At 32.2% G+C, this 21,654-nt stretch overlaps 1 protein-coding gene across 2 annotated transcripts in view; it reads right to left on the reverse strand.

The window, feature by feature from the left end:
* Positions 1-6,024: 6,024 nt before the first annotated feature.
* The window catches only part of LOC107440220 (chymotrypsin-like elastase family member 1), a 31,118-nt gene continuing 15,488 nt past the window's right edge, over positions 6,025-21,654 (reverse strand). The window contains exons 2-6 of one of the 2 annotated variants that reach the window (XM_043050071.3): positions 16,675-16,751; positions 13,802-13,908; positions 10,104-10,375; positions 8,046-8,197; positions 6,025-7,140 (exon numbers count right to left, since the gene is read on the reverse strand). In XM_043050071.3, the coding sequence (XP_042906005.2) occupies positions 6,967-7,140; positions 8,046-8,197; positions 10,104-10,375; positions 13,802-13,908; positions 16,675-16,751 (782 nt within the window). In that variant the 3' untranslated portion in view covers positions 6,025-6,966. The remainder of the gene's footprint in view (positions 7,141-8,045; positions 8,198-10,103; positions 10,376-13,801; positions 13,909-16,674; positions 16,752-21,654) is intronic. The other variant, XM_071178951.2, reaches the window with a different exon arrangement.

Genomic DNA, 21,654 nt, shown 5'->3' on the forward strand with positions numbered 1-21,654 from the left:
GGTGCAGTATGCGTTCGTTGAAGTTAAAATTATCATAGTACGGCTTTTCTGTATTAAAAATGTTTAGAAATCTAGCAAACTTACAAATTTTTGAAATGTTGAATTTCTCACCATTTTAATGTTTACAGCATTTCCTTCATAATTTCCAAAAATATAGTTGTTAACTTGTAACGCAAACATTGTTTAAACTTCCGTTAACCTGTAACACTGACATTTTTATGAGAGTGGGACTTCAATTCAAGCAGTTTAGTGCGGATCTATCCTCATAGTGAATTCATTAAAATTAGGCAATGACGTGTATTGAAGGCAGGGCCTGTTATAAATTCAAGGAAAAAAAAAGATTCCGTTTTCATTTAATAAAATATTAATAGTTCTTTTCTAAAAAGAGGACTCTTCTTTGAAAATCTAGTAAGTTTTACCGAAAAAGTAAAACTTTTATTTAGCGGAATATGTGAAATACTCCTTATAATGACTCATTACCAAAAATACTCAAAAGTAACGCTTTTTGGTGTGAGGGACAGTAAATGGACTTTAATTATTTACATTATCGTTACATTTATAGTTTTCTATTCATAATTTTGAATAGTTAATGAACACCAAATGGACATTTGAAAGTTTTAGTTAATTTCTATGATTAAAAGTATATATATATATTTATAGTACAATAAAGAGAGAAAAACGAAGAAAATAAAGTTTTATTATTTGTGCATAAGCTGCAAGTATAACTCATAAAATAAGTTAAAAATATAGGGAAAACATGTAAAAAATATAATAAAGATTAATGAAAAGAGAAGAAAGATTATTAAATAAAATATTATTAAAAAATTTCTTTAAAAAATATTTTATTTAATAATTTTTCTTTTTTCATTAATCTTCATTATATTGTTTTCACTATATTTTTAACTTATATATATTGATAATATTATGTATATACTATATATATTTTGAGTTGAAAATTTGTTCTGTTAAAGTTGTCGAATGTAAATTTTTTTTTTTTTTTAAATTTAGGAGAAAAATTGAGCGAGCCAAAATCATGAATTCAGATTTTTATTTTAATTATTAAACAGAAAGAAATTTTTTCAAGATAAAAAATATAATTTTCTTATAGTTTATTTAATAAAAATCACTAAAAAGATTAATAATAAAACTATATAATAATAGAAAATTGAGTTGCTTATCAATGCCTAAAAGCTTTAAAAAATACCTAGTTTGATTTCAACTAAGTTTGAAATATCTGAAGGGGATGGCCTGAATTGCACAGAAATGTCTGTTTCAGAGACATCAATTATCGAACTTTCACAAAATTCAAAGAAAGAAAGCAGGATGTACATTTCTAAAGTTCAAATGGCTATTTATCGTCAAAAAAAAAATTATTTTTTAAAATGTATTTGATATTTCCATTCTTATGATAAAAAATAACATTGTTTTTATTTAATAAATATTTTTAGTCGGATTTTTTTGGAGTTTGGCACTATGTTTTACATTTGAAGTCTTTTATTTTTTTCATTCTTTCTTAATTTTTAACAGCTTCTGCAAGAAATTATTATTCGACTTTTATTTAAAAAATCATTGGACTTAGTTAAATATTTGTGCCCTCATTAAAATAAGCATCTAGTCACTAGTGAAAGTTGATTTTATTAACAACTGTCAATTGTAACTGGCAGGTTAATTGTTTACATAATCATGATATTAATATAAATATGTTTTTACAATTTCGAATCAAAGTTTAGTTTTTAATAAATAAATAAATTAGATGATTTTTTTTTTTGTTCGTTTGAAATTGAGAATTGTTAAATAAGTATGTTTAAATGAATCGAGATTCGAAGAATTTATATTTTTAAGATCCTCCTTTAAGTGGGAATAACCACATTCTGGTAAGTTATGTTCCTCAATCAGGAAACAGATAAAAAATTTCAACCTCTTCATCTTATTTTCCAATTTTGCGTATAATGGGAATCAAATACCGTTTGCACCTAAAGTAATTTTTTGTAAAAAAAAAGTACTTTTTTTAATGCAATTTTTGTTAGTAAAGTATACATTTTAGAATATATTAAAATGCGTCTTTGTTGAATAATTGCAGTTACTCAACTGATTCGCAGACACAACGGATTTTATCGACTAAAGTTATGTAATTTAAAAAAACAAATTATACTTCAAAATAAAAATTTTTTGGTTCCTTTTTTAAACTTAATAATAAAAATTCTTAATTATTTTACTTATTTTTGCAAAATTTTAAACTTGGATGAAGAGTTTTATTATCGGCGGCAGGAAACTTATGATTGATTCGATTTGTTTTAAAAGCATGATAAAACATATAAAATTAGTACTGAAATTGTAAAAACTGATTTGAAATCCATCGTACATGTCATGTCATTGTTTTAAAACTTAAATTATCACCTTCTCTGCTTAATTAGAATGTGTTCCGAATATTGCATCTGAGTACCGAATATTTCTATTTTTAGTTCATCTACTCTGAGTAAAACGTACTGTTTCAGCTCCTTCGATAAAAATATATTTTAAAAAATTAAAAAAAATATCTTTACGAAAGAAAAAAAATTTGCTCTTAAAAATTTTTTTCCAAGGGAATGCCTCACATAAAATTTCCCTGTTTAGGGACTCTTTTTTACCAGTATCTTTTTTTCCACTGACCTTTTTTAACGTCTACTGAAATTTTGATAGTTACCCAGAAGACAAGGCAACTCCTAGATCAATCATTGGGACAATTGATGGAAGGATTGATTTGATGTGAAGGATTTTTTGATGGATCTGATCCGCTTTTGCATTACACAAAGACAAAACTTAAATGATTTTAATATTGTGTAGGAGCTCATAAATCCCTCATCTATTGGGTGGAAGAGAAAAAAGGAAACTAAAAAAAAGCACCAAAAGGAACTACTGAAAAAAAAAACTCCTCGGTAGTTATTATATGGATTTTACAGCCTATATAATTCAGACTGCAAAATTTAATGTAATTAAACATTGAAGGACATAAGATATTTTTTTAAAGTATAATTTTTCGAAAAATATGTTTGTCAAGTTCTCTCGTTTTCTCAGAAGATTTTTATTGCAGATTTAAAGTGGTAGTAAATTTTATGTTTTAACATTAAATTTGTTGCGTATATATGTAAAAAAAGAGAGAGACAAAGCTGATGCAGCCAGAAACATTAAACATTTGAGCACTAACATCTAAAAGAATTATTAGTTGAGTCGCAACTTCTGAGCCACCCTAGCTAAAAATTAATATAGTTTATTTTAATTTCCAATTAAACTTGTCATTTATGTATACATAGATTGAGTTTGATAGTTACTTTTGAATTTTGCATGAATTTAATTCTTCGAAATCAATAAAAGTTATTTTGTAGCCGTAATTGATTTTGTACTCTTATTTAATCGCCATTTTTTTCGTAATTCATATTGTATAATTTTAACTTGCACATCTCCTTTAATAATTTACATTTTATATTGCTATACGTATTAAGAATTACTTTATGATAAGTTCAAAAGTTTAACCAAAATGTTTGTTTCATTTCAATACATTAAAGTACAACAAATGGTAGAAAACATATCATATGAATTCATAAATAAAATATGCATTTAGTGCAGTTGTTACCGTGAATGACCGAAATCAAGAGAATGTCGACTTTCACCGGTGAATGTCAACAATCACATAGTCGCTTTGGTATATGTCTGAAATATTTGTTATATCCGATTTGACATTAATTTATTCGTTGATATTTTGGATAGATCAGGAGAAACATCAGTGTTTCATACTTTGCCGGGTCCCGCAGTGGACTGATCGTTAAGACGCGGTTCCCAGCAGATCACCGAAGTCAAGCATCACTGGCTACGGTCAGTGTGCGGGTGGGTGACCACTTGGATCAATCTGCGTAGGGACCGAGGGTGGGCGGTATTGGTCCTCGTTAAACTGTGCTACCGTAAAGTGCTCGACTTCGCGCGCAGGTCGTCGGGCTACCGAAGCGGGGGTGCCATCCCCTCCGCAGAGGATCAAAATTGTGATGGCATGTCTTCGGATCATCCTCCGGGATGTTTCCCAGACCGTTGCCAATAGCCCATTGTGCAGCTCTAGTGCGACGTAAATTAACAACAACAACATACTTTGCCGGTAACATATACATTGAAACTGAAATATGTGAATTGTTAAAAAAAAAAATTAAAAAAAAACTCTGCTACCATATTTGTCCCACTCCGTGGCAACGCAGGATGCCGGGTTAGGGACCCTTCTCACGGCATGCGAAATAAATCGCGAATTCGGAGATGTGAACGAGAATCGCATCGGCGAGCTTTTTGTTGTTAAATATGTTCCACTCACAAGTTTCTTATTCGCAAATTCGAATTTGCATACGTGATATTTTCGCATGCAACGGTCATTTACACAGTTTGGTATGACCAGACATAGGATTAGAACGGATTAAAACAGATATTTTTGAATAAGAGATGCATTAAGTGACGAGTACAAAGAATGACACATAAAATAATGTTTATTTTTCTAGAAGAGGTTTGATCGAAATCAGTTGTGGTTTTCAGCATGATTGAAGTCCCTCCTTTTCAAATTTAATTCATATTAAGATGCGTTGAAACGTTTGATCGGGCAGTCTTTTATAGTGTGCTTTATATTTTATTGGATAAAGACAATTGAAAAGTTTGCTATGAAATAGAAGTCTGTTCTATAGATAACATGCGACCCAATTTTCTTCACAACTGGTGGCATTGAGGTGGCTTGTCACCGAAAACTTAACCCTAACTAAAAGCATGTTTTTATGCGTACCGTTAATACGATTAAAGTTAAGCAGCAGCAAATCAATCGAAAACAGCACTGGATTATGAATGAATGCCGACTCAAAAAATACTAGGAATTATGAATGAATGCGAAACTGATTATTTTAGCATATTTTTAAGAGATGGGAGTCTAATTTATAGTTTTCTGTATTAAATGACATTTGAAACATTAGAAATTCTTGTCAGGAAATATTAAAATTTGAGTCATATATTTTGTCATTAAAAATGTTTTATGGTTATCCCATTTATATTTTCTGTCTTTAGTACTTCATAATCCCATGAATATCAAATCTTCCTACTTCTACCGGAAGTTTTTCTTCTTCTGAAATTTAAAGTAGTTGCAAGCAAAATTTATGCTTTGATAATTTTGCCACTCTTAATTCAAAACTTACAATAATGCATTAAAAACTCGAAAAGATGTTACTCGGCATTTCCTAGAAAATTACTTATTTATAATTGAAAAAATAGCTCCTGACTTAATAGCTGAGTAATGTTCGACACAAGCTAGTCCTTAGGGTTATTTCGTAGTGATTATAGCACGTCTTCTTCCAAAGCACTACAGCCTGATGGTTGCCTTAGTCAATTTTCTCCCACTGGATATCCTTGATGCAAGGGCCATCCAACATGCTACTGTGATGTCATAAAAAAATTTCAGCATTATCTATCTGATATACTGCCGCAAGGTTTTATTTTATTTTATAACCGTCGTTGGGCAGTTTTTTTGAGTTGAACAGAACCCAATTTTTGGGTTTACGTCTGCTAATGTTTAACTCCATAACCTTGTAACCTAATCCAGAAGACAATAGAACTCTTGGATCAAGTAATGGGAGAAATTTCCGTTCGTGGTGGACTTTTTGATGGAACTAACTCGCATTTGCGTTATATGGGGAGGAAAACCACGAATACCTTCCACGGTCAGCCTGACGGCAAGGGGACTCTAACCCATGATCCGTCTACCACTAAGGATATTTTACGTCAGCACTGTGGTTTGTGCAAGTCGGGTGCGGAATTCGTATCGACGCTGAAATTCAAACCCGGTTCACATATTGGAAGGCGAAAGCTCTATCCCCTGAACCACCAGGGATCACTGTAATACGATTGAAATACAGACAAACATCGTGAGTGTTTCACGAAAAGTTTCGAGAAAAGTGGTTTGACTACTATTTTCCTTCTACTGCTAATGCTATGATCGCTGAAAGAGAATTTCAAAAAACTGATAAAGCAAAATTTATCTTTGAGAAGAAGTTTTATTATAAATAGATAACTTATCATACAAAAATAACAAGTGTAAAAAAATCTAAATTTTGAATTTTTGTCGTTTACATTGAATTTTTATTGCATGGTAGTACAGGTTCTTTCCTTTCACTCTTCTGGAATGATTTTTTCTGAAAACTGTTTGTAAGAAAAATAGGGTAGAATATTCATGGTTGAACAAAGTGGATATTTTCTATTACTAGCTACCACCTTAAGTTTTTTTATTAAAAGAAAATCCCGCCATTGTGAAGATGATTCTTAAACTGTATAAAAAACGATTATATATTTTATTTAATATGGTGGACACGAATGCATAGATTATGTAAACTTATTGCTAGGAATGAAATAATAAAGTTGCAATCTCTTTGTGGTCATTGAGGTAAACGCATGAACAATGGGTATGGTTCAGCCAATGGGATCAACGGACCACCTTTACTTCCCGACAAGATAGTGTCGATTTAATCCCTTGACATACGAAGACGTTTGGGAGACGTCGTTTGTTTCTCATGTCAAAACAAGAATTGACGTGTCTCAGACGTCTTCAATACATTCCGTTGCGAGTTGTTGTTGTATAGTGCAATCAAAGTACATTCTATATCAAGAAATTAATAATTCCGCACAGTTTAGAGTTTGTGTTTAATGATATGTCAAGGGGTTAAAGTTTGATGAGTTTCCAGTCGCCATTGAGGATCGAATCTCTGTCATTCACACTTTTAAATTTGTCATAGTTATCTTTTTGAAAAGAGAACAGATTTTTTTAGTGAAGATAGAAGCTTCTCCTCCCCACCCCCACGGTCTTAGAAAATGGTAATTTGATGCCACCTCTTCATTTCAAAGCAAAACTTTTACTAAAAAATGGGTCGTTTGTTGGTGATAAAATCGAATCGAATGTATGCGATATGAGTGTTGAATTCTTTATTTTCCGGCGGGTGGTCTGTTTATTATTTCTTCAACCCAATCAGCAAAGTAGCTAACTCTCGTATAGATGTCTGGAAAACCTTCTTTGGCACAACCTGATCCGAATGACGTAATACCAGCCACGTAGTACTGACCATTCAATAAACACTGCAGAGGTCCACCAGAATCACCCTAAAAACAAGAAAACATTACAAGAATAGTGGATTCTATAAATAAAATCATTTTTATGCATTTCACCACACATTACGCTCTGTTACGTTAACAAAGCTCTGGTATAGTAGCTTTGTTACGTTAACATAGCTAATATGCCAGAAGCTCAGAAACAAAACACATGCCTTAAATGAACAGCCCAGTGGTTAGAGAATCCAGTCCTGAGGGGTCTCCGCTAAGACCCACCAAGCACATGCGATATACATAAAATCTGCGGAATCCTGTGGTCCGTAGCTAAGCAGTATCTGGAGAAAATATCCTTCCTTTTCAGATCTAGGTCTAAATTGGGCTGTCCTAGGTCTAAATCTCTGTCCCCCAAAATTAGGCCACTGACTATAATGGTAACTACATTTTAAAGATTAAAGAAAAAAATGTTTAAAAAGCAATATTTTAACACAGAGTTGTTTCCTTATAACGTCTGTAGCTCTTTTACTTCCTTTTCAAAAAACAACACATTCTGCTTGATTTGACTTGATAGGAGATTCGCAGGAGTACCTGCCGGCGGTAGCGGCCACCCGACTCCTTCAACCGTGTTGGGCTAATTGGCAACTGGGACTGTTGGCATAGATACTACACATTCAGCACTTTTACAATTCAATATTATTGCTGAACTTCCTAACATGTCCTGGTAGTTAAAGTATATTGTCTTACGCAAAAATAGATGGAAATGTAATTTCTTGACCACACTTTTGTTTCAATAGAACGCTTAAGACTATGTTCTAACTTTTTTTTAAAAAACGTGATGATATCTGGAAGTACATAGAACGGTACAATGAATTTTGAAAGTTCGTAGACGTTGCAAGAAGAAAAAAACTTTATTCTCCAATTGAAGTGTAATAAAAAGATAGTGATTTATTTTTAAGTACCTGACATGTACCTTTTCCCCCTTCGAGTTGTCCAGCGCAGAGGTGCCAACCCTTGATAGGAATCTTGTAACTAGGATAATACGCTTCATGGCAGATGTAGTTGTCCAGTATTTCAATCTCCACTTCTTTCAGGACATTAGAGCCTCGTTTGTCTGAAAATTACAACCTTTCTCATTTCCTTCAAAATTATGAAAGTTGATAAAAAAAAGCTTATATATATGTATATATTAGGAGGCCTTTACTTTTCAACGTTTAATTCTCGCCTCTTATGTAAGATTTTACGTTCATCGGACAGCTACAAGACGACTCTCATCGACCTTGAAATTATAAAACTGAGCAGTTTTCGCCCATAAAGTCATCTTGCTATGATGTTATTCAAAATATAACAAGCGGCGCTATTTTACACAAATATACCCACGTAAGAGATAGCAATGAAGACATGACAAACCTTATGCTTTATTTATGCTGTGATACGGTTTTCGTTAAATTTGTTTTAGCTTCACTATCTGTTAGAATTTAAAAACTGTTATGAATGGTAAAATTACGCGTAAATTTAAAAACGCGTAAAATTAATTTAACTTCCCTGAATATTAAGCCTGTTCATGCATCGCCTCGTAAGCATACCATAAGCGGAGGGATACACCGGAAGTTTTCCAAACTTCTTCCGGCATTAGGAAACTTGTTATTGTTTACATTCAGTCAACCATCCATTAAACGGAGGCCTCTGTGCCGTCGGCATCTCTCACCTTTTTGGAAATCTTCTCAATAATAAAACACAAAAACAAGACCACTTGGAATGGCCCCGCAAAGCACTCATGGTATCAGTGTTCTCGACCTGGAGGCTCCCTGGCCCATGCTTTTTATAGATAGGAACAAACTATTAATTCTTGCCCGCTTTCGAAGTGGTCACCTTAAATCAATGAAATTTTCGGAAGGATCCAAGAACTTTGAAATTTGTTCCAACTGTTCTTCAGACCAGGCTTCGCCTCACCACATCCTCGCGTGCCTGGGGCTCACTAAACAGGATTCAGCAGATGATCCATTGACGGTGTTGGATTTTTTGAGGGTGTATAACGTCATGGACCTGGTCTAGCACTGCTGGCCAATGGGGGCGTGCAACAACAACAACATGAAGAGGTAGCTCAGGACATTGCTCTGAAGAACATAAATAAAGACGAAGCATACTAGCAGTATGGAAAGGGTCGATATGATCAGTGAGGTATCGCCCACTTCGAATGCTTTATCGTTGATTTTGCGTTTTTAAGCTGAAGGTGGAAAGTATGTTTATGTTTGGTAGTTATTGAAGGAATCAATCGGTCTCAGATGAATATCTTTTTGGTAAAATTTTTATATTGAAAGATTTGATTAAAATCTGTTGCAGAGAAAAGAAATCGGTGTTTAATTCGAAGATGATCTTTTTCAAGAAATTGCACGACTGCTAACTTTTTACGCCTTTGGGGAAAATTTCTTCTGGTGGTAAGTTTATGTTTCAATGTATGATTCGTTGTTGTAAATTTAATTTAAAGTTATTTTCTTCACTACCCAGTGTAAATAATTAAAAATACTCATATTAAATGCCAATTTGTATCATTACATCTGGACATCTATTTTAATTTTCTACAATGATAAAGATTTTATTAAAATCACCTTCTACAGAAATGAGCACCAAAGACTTTTTCTTAATGAAAATATGTACTGTCTAATTGAAGGCAATCTTATTGCCAAAGAACTCGTGTTCGAAATGGAATTACGAACGTTTACGAAATAATTAAAAACAATGATCTGATTGTCGTGGCGGCAACCATTTAACATTCATCAGCAGCCTCACATATTAAACAGTTTAACGAGGACCAAAACCGCACACCCTCGGTTCCTCAGACTAATCCAAGTGGTCACCCACCCACACACTGACCACAGCCAGTGATGCTTGACTTCGGTGATCTGCTGGGAACTGTGTCTTAACGATCAGTCCACTGCGGGATTTTTAATTTATTAAAAACACATTTTTATGTTTTCAGGAATCAATTGAAATAAAGAAAGAAGCAAAGAAAATCTCACCAAAATCTACTTTCCCCCAGCCTGTTGCTACGCACCTCATTCCCAAGTATCCGGCATCCTCGTCCGGCAAACAGACGGCCCGGATGTAGTCATTGAATTCCAATTCTTTTTCAAGCTTCAATAGGGCAATGTCCATGTCGTATGCATGATACCACGGATGAAAGTGTACCTCTGACACCTTCACTGTCCTTTCGGGTCCCTCGGTCAGTTTCAGATTGTGATCGCCGACTCGAACTTTCCAGAATACTGGCTGAGGTAAGGTGAACAGAGGGCTGCAATAATTTTTTTTTTATTACAGACTTTTTCCTATGAATTGATTTGTTAATTTAAGTAATTTAGAGTTCAGAGGACAATTCATAACTAGCAGATATTGAGGCGCAAATTTACGTTAGCTTCCATACTCTCCTGCACGAAAGTTATTGCGCATGCTCCCGTGAAATAATATCAAACTTACGAAAGTGAAGATTTTACAAAAATTCGTAAGTTAAAAACGCTAAAGTAGTGGAATATGATTTTAACTTTGACCACAAAATCAAAAGAAACATTAACAATGGATGGTGGCATACGACTCAAGATGCTTTGCTCTACATAAAACTGTGGATCTGTGAGCAGAAAAATTTGGTAGATTGTGATGAATTCAGCGATAAAAAATGCAGCTTATTATTATTAATAATATTTAGAAAAATATTATTGAACATCTATTGATTATTTAACTTCTTTTAACTAAATTGTATAGTAAAAATTAATATAATTTTGAAATAGCGAAAATATATCTAGTTTCTTGTGGAACTAGTGCAATTAGACAACTATAACAAAAAGGAGCATTTGAATAGAAAGGATAACATTACAGATTAGGTGGCTTAATTGTATCAGCTGGAAAGGTGGTCGTACTGATCTGCATTTCTTTCGCAATTTGACTGCTCAAAGGATCCTGAGCCCCCATGTCGTATTTCTTTCTTTTATAGCAGGATAATCTCAGCAGGATAATATATATATATATATATATATATATATATATATATATATATATATATATATATATATATATATATATATATATATATATATTGGGTTTTTGGGCTTACGAATGCTAATGTTCAACTCCGTAGCCCAGGGCCGGATTAAGCATACGCGAGGCCTTAGGTTTAGTTAGTTAATTTTGGGGTGCTTAGATTAAATTTTTTTCTGGTATATATTTTTTTATTCAAACATAAAAGTATTTATGTATCTTTTCATTTAAGAAAGCCTATTTGAAATAAAACTATATTTAAAATAGAACTAAAAAATAATCATACATTTTGAAAAATCATTGTTTTTCATAATTTTTTAAAATTTATTTTCAAAAAAAATCCATTTCAATGGGGCCCCTAGTCATTGGGGGGTCCCAGGCCATGACCTAGCCTGGCCTAATGGGTTATCCAGCCCTGCCATAGCCTTGTAATTTTTGAACCAATCATGAAGACAAGGAAACTCCTGGATCAGTACCCCCAGAGGTATGATTTGTTATGGGAACATGGAGGAATTTGTGACTCGACAGATTTAACGTGCATCAGTCACTATTTGCTAGACGGAAGGCCGGCGGGGATCGAACCCACGAGCTCTTGGATATGCGCCCAGTGCCCTACCAACCAGGCTATCCCGGCCCATGCACTCGTCTTGTGGAGAACTTTCATAAAGCTGAAACATTGCAGTGTATAGGGTGGCCAGCATGCTCTCCTGATCTTAATCTAACCTGCTTGAGACGCAATCAGAAGCTGCAAGACCAGGGCCTCTTGTTACTGTCCAAGACTTGGAGATCGCGCTTCGTCAAAGAGTGAAACAGTATGTCCCAAAATCTCCTCGCTAACTTCTTCACCTCCATGCAAAATAAGTGTGTGGCAAACTAAGCAGTTCGGGAGGGAGGTCCACGCACCAAACATCATGTATCATTTTCGCGCAATAAGTTCTTTTTATATTATTTACACGACGTTATCAAATTGTTGCCTTGAAACATCATTTTATGTTCGTTATGCCAATCCAAATAATTAAAGTTCCCATTAATTTTTTTGTTGTTGTCTTTCTTAAATGTATTGCGTTTTGTTAAACCTGTATTCTCCATTTTATGCCCATGCACAGCTATCACACAAAAGGTTTCATAATTTTTTGCTTGCTCCCCTTATTTATTTTAGCAGTGTGTATTACTTTATGTGTCATAGTAAGATTTCAACACAAAGTAAGTTGGAAAAAAGTATAAAGTCGGTTCAATTATAAAATCAGTAATCAATGTGAGATCCTTTGTTTTCGATTACATTTATGAATATCGCATTCAAGGACCCGGCTATAGCTGGTATCAATATTGTTCCAAGACATCTTAATTGCACCCATCGAATCCAACTTGCTCTTGAATTGTCGACCAGATATGTCTCTTACTAATATTCCCCAAAGGTTTTCTATTGGATTCAGATCTTTGCTTAGAGATGGCAGCTCAACGGATTTAACCTCATTTGCTTCCATCTAAATCAGTGGTTACCAACTGGCGACCCGCAGGCCACATCCGCCCCGCGAAGCTTTTTCTTTTGTGACCCGCAAACTAAAATTTATTAGTTGTCATTTCTTTACTGACAATTTTCGTAAAAAATCTATATGGGTTTAAAATACTTTTCTATCGTTAAAAAAAAAACCTAATTTCTTAATTTCTGTGAAGTTTAACATACCAACGGTGCAAAAAAAAATTTTCTCAGATAAAAATCTACTACTCATTTTAATTTGTAAATCAATACTTTTGTTTTGTACAACTTGATAAAAGTCTGACAGTAATATTTAATGTTCCTTCAAACATATAAGAGTCCTATATAAAATTTTGATAAAGTTGTGGCCCGCCATTTGGCTGGTGTTTTTAATTGCGGCCCCCGGCCTCATGTAAGTTTTAAACTCCTGATCATCTAGATAGTGAAGTATGGACTCACTTTTGGAAGGTCCGGATGTTATAAGAGGAGAGTAACAGGCAATAAACTATCTCCCAATATATTCTGATGCATAAATTAAATTCATATTAGCTTGTTGGAGTTGTAACGCCTGCTGTAAAAAGTGTATAACGGACTCACCACCAAACTGACGTTTGTGAAATAAGTATGATTCAGTTTGTAAGTCGTACCGAAACTATCGACAGTCATCTGATTCATTCAAATTAAATTTCTTTTCTTCAAAAAAGACCTCATCACTCCGTATTTATTTTAAGATGTTTCTTTGCAAATGCTAAACGAGCATCTTTGCATAGTTTAGTAGGCGGAGGTTTTACTTTAATATACTTGTTATAAATATAATTGTTATAACTTATATTTATTATTTGTTGATGTACTTTATTGTAACCGTGGTATATTCCTGTTTCGTGTACCTGGCAACTTCGATGCATAATTAGTTTGTTTATGTTCTACATAGCTTCGTGTCTATCTTTGCGTTAAAAAATATAAATGAAATCTTTGTGCAAGAATTTTAGAATGTGTTACTTAAGAGAATAGGTATTTGATGGGCTTGGCTTACTCGAAATCGAATGGAAAGAGCAGTTGCTAATGTAAACAAATGCCACGTTTCAACAACCAATCAGGATCGAAATATCCACACTACGTCACTTACAGGTATCCCATTGAGGCCGAAGTAAAATTGTTGTTAGGGAAAATGAATAACTCAAGTTAACGAAGAATAATTACAGGATGATTTACTTGAGAATGCAGTGAGCAGCTGTCATGACCCACTGCTTGTGAATGATCACCGCTCCACACCAGTGACCCACTTTTCCGTACTGAGGATGAGTTAGCATCAAAGAGGCCTGCGTGATAAAATGTTAGTCACACATTAGTTAAAACAGTCTGTGCGAAGCAAAAAATATTTTGAAGAATATATAATATTTCTGATTTATACTCCTGCGACCATGCACTGTTAGAATTTTCATTCTAAATTACGGTAAAATTACCGTAGCAGTCTGTCCGTCCATTAGCCGTAAAATCTACGGAAAAGAACGTTTTTTACCTTTACGGTTTTGAAACCGTTTACAATTACTTTGGGAGAAAAACGATGAATACCGAAGTATTGGTTGTTTTTTTTCTTTCTTTTTTTTAATCATTTACAATCAGCATGGTTTCAGAATCGTAAAAATGAAATTTACTGGAACATGGGAGTTATGCTTTTCGGTAGGTAATGGGCATTGGGTTAGGCTGCGGCCTATCAAGAGAAAATACTGTGAGAAGGAAATAGCATTTTGTGAAGTTTGTTGATGTTCATGTTTGATAAATAACATGTTTAAGCCAGAAATATATAATTATTTTTTAGAGTTTTGAAAAAAATACAAATGAGTCTAAACTTTTGACATATAAATATATATATAACTCGTATATATGCAACAAAATAAATAAATACGAAGAAAATTAAGAAAAACAATAACCATTTTCTCTAACTACTTAAATAAAATTATTAACAATATTTCTAAAGAAGGTTCTTCTCTTGGATTATCACTAATAAACAACCGATTTTAGATTTCATTAAACATAATAAAATTAATTCTATTGCGACTTTTGATTTCCAGGATCCTTTCAATAGCATTCCCCTTTCGAAACTAAAAGATGTCCCTTTGAATTATTACTATGATTTTAAAAATATCCTTTGTTGCGATTTTGATTAGGAAATTCTGATTAATTTTTGTCTTTTTAGTAATTATCTGTACAATGAAAGGATATTTTTCTTCAAATTGATGGAATACCACAAGGATCTAATTATTCATCTCTCTTTTCTAACTTATTTTTGCATTATTATGAAAAAAAATTATACTCTTAGTGTTAAATTTGTTTTTAGATATATTGATGACTTAATTATCTTTAATTTTCAAGATTATACTATTTTATTAAATGATATTAACCCGAGGAATTAATCTTGCTTCGTAATCATGATGATAATATTAATTTCAATTTTTTGGATTTGGGTATCATAAAAGATGAAAATATCTGCTTTGTTGATTTATACGATAAAAGAAATTATTTTAGTTTTAATATAAATAAACTAATTGCTTGGAATTCTAATGTTTCTAGGAGCATCTATTTAAATACCAATTTTAATAAAATGAATAGAATTAAAAGAATATGCAGTAATATTTATTTATCCAATAAACAAATCGATAAACTCTTTCAAAATTTGCTAAAAAAACAATGGATACCCAACTAAAGTAATAAAACTCTATATAAAATCATTGAATTAATCGTATATTTTTGTGGATATATTTACGAAACATTTTCTTTGTTAATTTATATAATTTTCCCATGTGCAAATCCATTTCGGGTAAATCCGCTGCCAAAATTATTTACTAAATAATCTCTTTGTTAATTTGTATAATTTTTCCATGTGCAAATCCATTTCGGGCAAATCCGTGGTCAAAATTATTTACTAAAAAATTCCTTTACTAAAAAAATTTCCTTTGTTAATTTATATAATTTTTCCATGTACAAATCCATTTCGGGTCAATCCGTGTTAAAAATTATCTACTAAAAATTTTTTCTTTGTTAATTAATATAATTTTTTCATGAGCAAATCCATTTTGGGCAAATCCGTGGCTAAAATTATGTGCAAAACAGGCAATTCATGTGTCTCTTTTCTATTTTATATTTTTTTTCTTAAATAAATATTTATTTTCTAAAATTATTTATGGTCAACTTTTTTAAATTATTCAGTATAACATTACCTTGCGCACATCCATTTCGGGCCCATCCTAGGTAACTAACAAATCAAACGCACTTTAGCATTGCAGTAAGAACGGCACTTTAAAACAAAACTGCTCTAGTTACGCTCAATTTGTGCTTTTGTTTTCATACTTTGCAATCTGCCAATCTTGTTATGAAAATATTTTTTAAATCATTCTTGAAAAATTTCCCGTTTATGTAAGTACATTTGAATTCGGTACTCGCTTTATAGATTTTGTTTTATTCTGTTTTTTCTTTTTCTTTTATTTTCTTTTCCGTTTTTACGTGTTATTTTTACTTATTGTGTTCTATTTTATTTGTTGTAATTTTTTGAGTGCTCCTCACACTATTGTATTAATATATTTTGCTTTGGCTATATTGATACAATATCATAAAGCACTCTTTTTTGCGGATATAATCGTGTGGGCTGATGAAAAGATTATATCTCTTATTTTCCGGATTCTTTAAAAAAATTTCATCCTTTTTTTTCTTTATTTTTTTCCTGTTTTTTTTTCCATTATTATTTTTCTCCCCCCCCTTTTTTTTCCCCTTCATATTTCTATAATTTTCCTTTGTTTTATCCTCATTTTTATCTCCGAGATGCCAGTTTGCTCCAGAAAGCGGATAAATATTTTCGAGTGGTTGTTATTTAATGTATTTATAGGGTATTCTAATTATAGCTCTTTTTTAATTCCCCACTACTTTAGAGGCTTATGTGATACGCCATTTTGCTACAGTTAAGCTTCTTAAAAAGTTGTTAAGAATCCTGCAAATTTTAGTTTAAAGTCCTCTACCGTTTTAAAACTATTTTGTTAAATCCGGAATAGTTGGCATCTTTGTAAAAAAAAAAAACCTGAATGTATACTTACCTGCCAGGGCCATTTATTAGGTTCTGTCTCGTTACCCCCAACAATTCGACTGCTCAAGATAGGACCGATTCCACATTCTGAAATAAATGATTTACCATAAAACATTTAAACGTATAAATTAAATTTTAAAAATAATAACAACTGAACAGTTTCACGAACACATTACATATGTTGCATAACCCACGTTACAACGTTACATATGCTGCATAACCCACGTTTCAACGTTACAAATGCTGCATAATCCAAACGTTAAGTCTGCTTGGTTACAGCTTTTACTTTTTAAGAAACTGAATGAATTAAATACAAACCTTTTCAATGACTTGTCTTTGATTCTTTTTCGGATGTTTAATTTATTTGATTTTTGAAAAGAAATTATTGTTAATTTTTTTATTTCAATTATTTTATCAAATCAAACCTTTATTATTTTATCAAATTTTATTACTTTATCTATTATTTTATCAAACCTTCAAATTATTTTATTATTTTCTTTAACTATTTTTTAACCATTACCTGAAAACCAGTAGCTTTTTTTTGTAGTTTGTTTTAAAATTTGTAACTTTTTTTCGTTGATAAATGAAAAGATTTCTCATAAAAAACAAAAGAAATTAGTTTAGAGAATAGAGAAGTTAGTTAAAGGGAGGCCATACCAGCGAGATCCATCTTTTATACGTAGATCTATTTTTCAAAAATTTGTAGAAAAATTATGGGAATAAATAATTTTAATTTTCTGGCTAAGCAAAAGAAATATCATTATAAAAAGAATTCTAACAAAATTTAAAATGTATAACACATAGCCATTTTCGATGATTACTTTTTATAAAGAGTCTTCGTAAATGATGTTGCATTTTTTTTTCAATATTTTTAATCCCTCCTCCACCTTTACCACAAATCCTCTTCTACTTTGCCATATCACGTTATATTGCATAAACCTATGCTAGCAGTTCATAAACAAAAAACGCATACTAGATCATATTTCAAATATTTATTTTTAGCTTTACTTAATGTTGCTTTTTCTACTTTGTTTGGATCCATGCAGTTAGTGAGATATCTCATTTTAAGATACTTTTTCTTCCACATAAAACGCGCGAAATAAATAGATGAGTGCAACCGCATGGTCGACTGCTTTAATTGAATCACTCACAATATCTTATGTTAGTTAAAACATATCATATTTAACCTGATTAAGCTTAACCAACCGTTATCTATCAGTATATAAATGCTTTAATTTTACATTTACATGTACTACAAACTATATAGTCAACCGTCCTCCATGGTGGTCAGGGAGATGACCTCATGTCAAAAAGATCACGGATTTGAATCCGGGTCAGCCTGAACGTTCTTTTTCTCTCTGTAAATATCGCTGTTACTGCAGGGGTAATGTTGGGACACCTAATATGGCTTACCCCGAGAGAATACATCTGAACCTCTAAATACTATGTGTCAATATATGGGTGGGCACCCAAAAATAAAAAAACACACATTTTCCAACTACTCCAGAATATTTTAATGAAATAGAATGTAAAGAATTTTGCTGTTGCCCTGTTAAGGTTGGGTATAGAAAAATGAAAAAGTTGCAAAAAAAAATGACAATTTAGAAAAGAGAAAAACTAAAAAATAATGGCCGGGTGAAACATAGTTAGTTGTACATTTTACGAAGTTTGGCTAACCCAGAAGAATAGCAATTCTTCTTCTTCAAAAAAACAGTTCTAGAAGATACCAAGTATATTTAAAGCACGTACCTTTTTTTATCCATAAAAAGATATCCAGTCCTGGATCGGAGATGAGTTTAGGATGAAACAAACAAAAACTTTTTGGCTAGGGAAAAAGAAATCAGTCCAGTTTTTTTTTTTGAAAAAAAATCACTATTGTTTTATTGGAGGAAAAAACAAACTAGACGAATCATTATGTTGAGGCACTACATCATTTTAGGAATGGCTCATGCCAAGGATGTGGAACTAGTGATGACTGGAACAGGAGTGAAAACGGACTGTGGGGGATTTCCATCCCTGACGGTAGTTGGTCAGCGGATCATCCTTTAAAAAAACTGGAGATTTTATCAGGAGAGTTCTTTAGTAGGCACTAAAAACCGATTTATCAGGAAAATTCTTTATGAAGCATTAATCCAATTTGTCAGGAAAATTCTTTATGAAACATTAATCCAATTTGTCAGGAAAAGGAAAATTCTTTATGAAACATTAATCCAATTTGTCAGGAAAAGGAAAATTCTTTAGTAAGCAATTCATCAGAGGCAATGAAAAAAAGGACAGCATGGCTATCGGTGAGTTATTTCCAGCGAACGAATCCCAACATCAAAAGAAGATGGCGCAGAGAGGCCATCCTTCGAAAAAAAAGCTTCTCCACCTTAGGGAGGTGGGAGCAAAAATGTTAAAAACTCCGTTAAGCGGAGTGCAGCAACTTATATGACATCAAATTATCGAAAGCTGTTTCGTCTTTCGCGCTCTTCCTTTTTATAAGATACAAAAACTTAAAATTGAAGTTGTAGTGCATGTTGTGCAAGTTAAAGTTAAATTACCTAAAAATCACGAGTTGAGATGAAAAAATGATTATGCGTTAAAAGTTACGGTTGAGAAACACAACAAACACGCGGAGATGAAAGAATGCCGACGACCAGTGGAATTCTCAGAAAAAAAAGGGTGGAAACTTCTCGAAATAAAGGGGCTCTTTTAAGGAGCTGGTAAGGAATTTTAGGGGGAGAATGTCCAAATTGCGCTACCGCTTAAGGGGCTAAAGAAAGATGATGAAATAAAAGAATGTATTACAAAATTAAAAGAATTAGTATTATTGATTAAGAAAAAAAAAAACAGGATATTTATAAATTAGGCTGTGACCTAATGTCACATTATACCCCCCACTGCAGAAAAAAATTTTTGAAGAAAATTTTTTTTTTTGTTTTTGCCAAAAAATATTAATCCAAAAAAATTTATAAATGAAATTAAGTTCTAACAGCCTGCAACTCCAGTTCACCACTACTCCACTTACAAATAGACAGATGTTTACATAACAATCTATATCAAAACTTTTGATAGTAAGAGTCTGAAATGAGAAAAGCTGTGCCTCAAACATAAGACATACAAAGAATTAGTAACACATAACAACACATACATATAAGCAGCTTTACATGGCTGCATCTTGATTAGTGAAAAGGCAAACAATGTTAATTGTTTGATAAATGGACGAAAAAAAACACAAAACAATCTTAATTGTTTGCTAAATGAAAACAAACATTTTGACACAGAATCGTCAACACATGTACTATAAATTAAACTTAAACAACATATGCCTTGATGCATGTGAATGCCTATAAGTGCAATAACACCCGTATAAAAAAATTCAGGCTACATGAAGTAGACTGAGAAAATCTTCCTCAAATAAAATAACATTAAGGAGGTAAAATGGATAATTGATTATTCAAAAAAAAAAAATCTCACTTAGTAATAGTGGAAAAGCAAATGTTTTGAGGTAAAGGACATTAACTCAAATTATTCCTTGTAAGAAGGAATTGAAAAGAAATTGATTTGTTTGCTGGAATTTATTATGAAAAAAAATTGAAAAATTGCAAACAAACGAAAAAAAATCAGGCTACCATTGTAGACTGACAATACTCCGAGCTTAAACGAAAAACTTTGTACAACATTTTGTACATCAATCCATTAAGTGAATTTTGAGAAAAAAATTGAAACCAATCAAACAAGATTGATAAGTAGTAATCCGAGTTAAAACGACAAAAAAATTAGTACACATCAAAATGTATACCTGAAACAAATCAAAGTCATTAGTGAGAGCAATAAGTGCATTAAAAATTATTCATTTTAGACTTGAAAAAAAATTTAAAAAAATTGCAATTAAATTTACTAGTTGTAACAGGAAAAGCCTAGGCAAAACATTAAACTTAACAAAAACTGCAAGGAATTTTAACACTTAAAAAAACAACAAATTGACTCACAGAACTTTGACCAAAAAAACTGCTAAAAACAAAACAAACACAAAAACAAGGCCTTGACACATTGCTTACAAAAAGCATTACCTAACAAAAATTGCTGAACAATATACAATGAACAAACTCAGCATCAACAATTTTGTATAAAACAACATAACACAAAACAATAAAAAAATCATAACAACCGTTGTGACACCTTGAGATGTACAATGAGGTGTACTTGTATACATTACTAATGCAAAGAGAATTCACACTCTGCAAAAATCCAAAAAAAATTTGTATGTAATAATAGTGACTTATGACATACTAGAAAAGGAAAAAAAAAATACTGTACAGAACTACAGGGTCGAAAAACAAAAAATTGGCATTCGATATTCAGACGTCATTAATTAATTACAATTATGTGTTTACGTAATTTAAAAAAATACAAATATTAACATGAAATATTTGTTAAAAAAACTTGCAATCAGTTAGACATGAACAACCACAAACACGAACCCATACTTAAAAGTTTGTAGAGTCGCAACAAGGAGGGCACTGCTCATCATCCACCATAAGAAACCATATCACTATTTGAATACCTCATTCAATTAAAAATGTTAGAATTATTGACAAAATTAGTTACAAGAACTGTATATCAACAAAAATTTAAACAAAAAAAAATCACTGGTATTGCCTGACAAGTACTACAGGATCCCGATGTTCCGCGGATATGACGGCCAGCATCATATACACCGATACCCAAATAACACCCATCACACATATCAATGTTACATTCAAACAAATTTATTTAGAAAAAATTATTTACTTCTTAAATTGTAAGGACAAGCCTTAGGGAGAGTCATATCACTATCAATTACACTAGGGGAGGTATCCAAAGAGGGATGAAAAAGCAAATTTTGCCTCCTATGAGGACATAGACGTAAACGGTCTATATGAACAGTTAGTTTAGGTGCCCTTGTATTGTCCAAAAGTTGGATTACATAATCCACATCATTAAATTTTGACAAAATAGTAAACGG

The sequence above is a fragment of the Parasteatoda tepidariorum genome, chromosome 6 (assembly GCF_982258835.1).
Source record: "Parasteatoda tepidariorum strain Cologne lab strain chromosome 6, Ptep-v5.0, whole genome shotgun sequence".
Taxonomy (NCBI): Eukaryota; Metazoa; Arthropoda; class Arachnida; order Araneae; family Theridiidae; genus Parasteatoda; species Parasteatoda tepidariorum.